This window comes from Amborella trichopoda, chromosome 7, assembly GCF_054954075.1.
Source record: "Amborella trichopoda isolate Santa Cruz 75 chromosome 7, AtrichopodaSantaCruz75HAP2 v2.0, whole genome shotgun sequence".
NCBI lineage: Eukaryota > Viridiplantae > Streptophyta > Magnoliopsida > Amborellales > Amborellaceae > Amborella > Amborella trichopoda.
In genome coordinates this window covers 43,281,801-43,285,408 of record NC_142342.1, presented here as the reverse complement: position 1 = coordinate 43,285,408, position 3,608 = coordinate 43,281,801, and the positions used below count along the sequence as shown (strand labels likewise).

The 3,608-nt window shown below is 35.1% G+C and overlaps 1 protein-coding gene across 1 annotated transcript; it reads left to right on the top strand.

The window, feature by feature from the left end:
* Positions 1–1,633: 1,633 nt before the first annotated feature.
* Positions 1,634–2,085, top strand: LOC105421079 (uncharacterized). The gene has a single exon (XM_011627104.3). It carries the CDS (start codon positions 1,648–1,650, stop codon positions 1,885–1,887), a length of 240 nt encoding a protein of 79 aa, XP_011625406.1. The 5' UTR covers positions 1,634–1,647; the 3' UTR covers positions 1,888–2,085.
* The last annotated feature ends 1,523 nt before the right edge of the window (positions 2,086–3,608 follow it).

Below are 3,608 nucleotides of genomic sequence, written 5' to 3'. Positions count from 1 at the left end.
TCATTGTTTAAAAAGTTGGACTCAAGCTCTGTCTTGCCACGTGCCACATGCTTGAGCCAAATCCCCTTGTCCCAACATGGGCGAGTCCCAGCCAGTCCAGACAATTTTTAATATAGAAAAATTATAAAATATACAAAATATGGGATGCAAGCAATATTTAGGGTTTTTGTTGGGAAGCGCATGGCTTCTGACTCGAGCGAGTCTTGAATCAGCCTACTATTTTTGCAACCCTATTTGCAGCGCAAGACTATACCAGCTCGGTTTGATGTATATGTTGGCTTGAGAAAATATAAGAAAAAAAGAAGAAGAGAAGGACTCAAGTTAACCAATCTGACAAGTCGGTTTGATCCGAAGTACATGGCTTACTTGATTTATGGAGCTGCTTTGATCTATATGTTAGCTTGAGAAAATATAAGAAAAAAGAAGAAGAGAAAAACTCAAGTTGACCAATCTGACAAGTCGGTTTGATCCGAAGTACATGACTTAACTTGATTTATGGGTTCGGTCCTATCTTTATGACTATAACTGAAACTAGTTTTATATATATACAGATCATAAGCACCAACTATTGATCTCGTATTAATACAAAAACCAAAATGCCATATTACACCCGAAAAATATAAGAAAATATATATATTAATACTATTTATTTTTGATACAAGAAGGTCACAATTATTATTGACTATTAAATTTAAAATCCGGAGGTTGATGAGTTATCTTTGTTTATTAGACAAATTTTTTTGAATGTTGTTTCATATTTTTATCTATTAGATTTCACATTTAATGGTCAAAAGTGACTGTGACCTTCATGTGCTAAAAATAAATGGTATCATTGTATATAATCCCAAAATATAAAAGACGCGGTTAACATGTGGCTAGCCTGCATATTGTAGAAACGTGGGCTTAAAAATAAATATATTTTTTAAATATAATTTGACCTTAATTTTTAGAGAATATACAATCTTTAACATGGAGATCATGAATATGAAAAAAAAAAAATTGAAATTTAGAAATAATAATTATATTAATAAAATATTTGGACCGTTAGTTACATTTGTTTTTAGATGGATCACCTATTTGCATCCATCGTTAAGGTTGATGCTTTATACATCTGTTGTATATTGTAGAAATTCAGTTCCTCCTGCATGAAACAATTTGTTCAAATCTTGAAATCCATTTTTTTCACATGTCTATGCATATTGATGTCAAGACAATAAATTTGAGGATATTTGGATATCAAAACAACTTATTCCAGTGAAATTTTTGTGGTGCATTCTAATTTGATTGTTTTGAGCCTCCGCGATTTATAAACTTTTTTTAATATATCCCCACAAGGAAAAGTATGTGTCTCAAGGGCATGATGGCCTAATTCACAAATAACAAAGGGCATTTTTGGCAACTAAGCAAAAAGAACGAAAAAATTGGGCGTCCTTGTCATATTATGAAACGATCGGGGCCTAAAACTTTTATCACGGGAACAAGACTGTGCCCCTCGCTCTCTCTCTTCTCTCTCTCTCTAAGTTTCCTTTTTTGTGACCCCCGCTCCTTGCAATCTCCGACCCATTCGTTTATTAGGGTTCATCTCTCTCTCTCTCTCTCTCTCTCTCTCTCTGTGTCTTGCTTTTGCAGAGATTTACCCCTCCATTAATGGAGAATTGCGGCTTCCTCAACTGCGAAAAGCTGGATAGAATGGCGAACTGGGTGGGAACAAGCGTGGCCTCTGCTTTCTTCGCCTCTCTAGAGAGATGTTCCTGCATAACCCTCAACACAACGGACATGGAGGAAGACGAGGAAGAGGCAAAAGATCGCCCCCTCATGTTAACCAAACCAGTGGTTCATGATGTTCCAGAGAAGGCTTCTAATGGAGTCGACCCAAGTCCAGTTTGAGGCCTTTCTCTTTCCTCTTTCATAATTTTAGAGAGATGAATGATCATGTGTAATACGTTTTGTTGGGTGCGTTTTTTTTTTTGCGTTTCTAATGGAGATTTGCTGTGTGATATGATACGGGAACTCGTGATATGGTAAACTTTGTAGAAATTCATGGTTGGATCTTGAAATTGAATGGATCTTTAATGGTTTCTATCATTTTTTTTTGGTTGGGGTTTCTCTGGTTCCTTTAATGGTGGCTCTTCTTTTGGTTCTCTGGTTCTGAGAGAGTAATGATCCTCTGGTGTTTGATGGGTTGTTTTTCGCTCTGTCTCTCTCTCTCTTCTTGGGGTGAGATCTGTGTTTCTTTTTCTTTGTTCTCGTATTTATTGAATAATTTTTCTTGGTTTTCCTTATTGCTGAACCCTGAATCCAGGAGTCGTGTTTTTTTATGGATTTATATTCTTTTCGATGGCAAACATTCATGGGTTTCTCTCTCTACTTTGCACAAAAATGGAATTGCAATTGTGTATGAGGAAAATAACATATAGTTTTCCTTTTTTTTGGGTAGTTTTCTTTTTTTTTGGTTCTCTGTTGGTTTCCCCTCTCACTGAGAAATCATGGCTTTATTGCTTGTGTATTTCGTTAGTTTATTTCCGTTCTTATTTTATTGTTGTGATTTCTTCAGTCGTTTTTTTCTCTTATTTGATGGATTCTTTCTTTCTTTTTTTCCTTATTTTTATTATTTGTTGAGAAATCGTCATCGCTTTGCCATTGTCGGTTTCTCCTGTTTTTTTCGACGTAATTCTGTGGATACTTAAAATACTTTTTAGGGATTCGCTCTCTTCTTCTTCTTCTTATCTCTCTCTCTCCCCCCTTTGTGATATTTCTCCTTGTTACAGGTGATGAATTCTTTCATTGGTTTGAATTTTCAAATGTCAAATTGGACTGAATTCATCGCAAAATTCACTTCAACGGCCTTGAAAGCTGGTTAAAAGATGGGGAATTTTTTTTACTGATACTTGTATCAAGGAAGAGAAATTCCATCTGTAAAAAAGGCTGAAATTATGGATTTCCAACTACATTTTCCTTGCAAATTTAGTTTTTACCATGCAACATCAAGATCATCTTGAAAAATAAACTAATTCATTTAAGTTTTTTTCTCCTTCGAAAGTGGGCTTTTACGGTATATGACCTTTAATATAGGTGTACTGGGATTTATGTATCTGTACTGGGATTTATGTATACGACCTCAATTTGGAAAATAACTCTTATGAGGAAGACTTTTCTCCCAAGAACAATGTGGTTAAGGGCCTCAATTTGGAAAATACTCTTATGCAGACTTTGTCTCAAAGACAATGTGGTTAAGGGTCAAAGCTTTTCAATGGACAATGTGGTTAGGGTCAAAGCTTTTCTCCGACTATTGGAGATTGGTTATACGAATCCTGGTCGGTTTTGCTCGCAAAAATTTTCATGCTTAATACAATTCATCTCTTTTGGATGAGTTAAGGAAAAATATATGAATCCTGGTCGACCATTTGCTTGCAAAAATTTTCATGCTTAATACACTCCATGTCCTTTGGATGGGTTAAGGAAAAATTTTAAGTCCCTTATCCTTCTTAGACCAACTCCTGTTGATAGTTACATTCTTAGATTTAGTTTTGAAACCTCGCAATAAAAGTACTAATTACTCAATCGTAAAAAAGTTACAATCTCTTCTCCCCCTTTCTTTAGAGAATGCA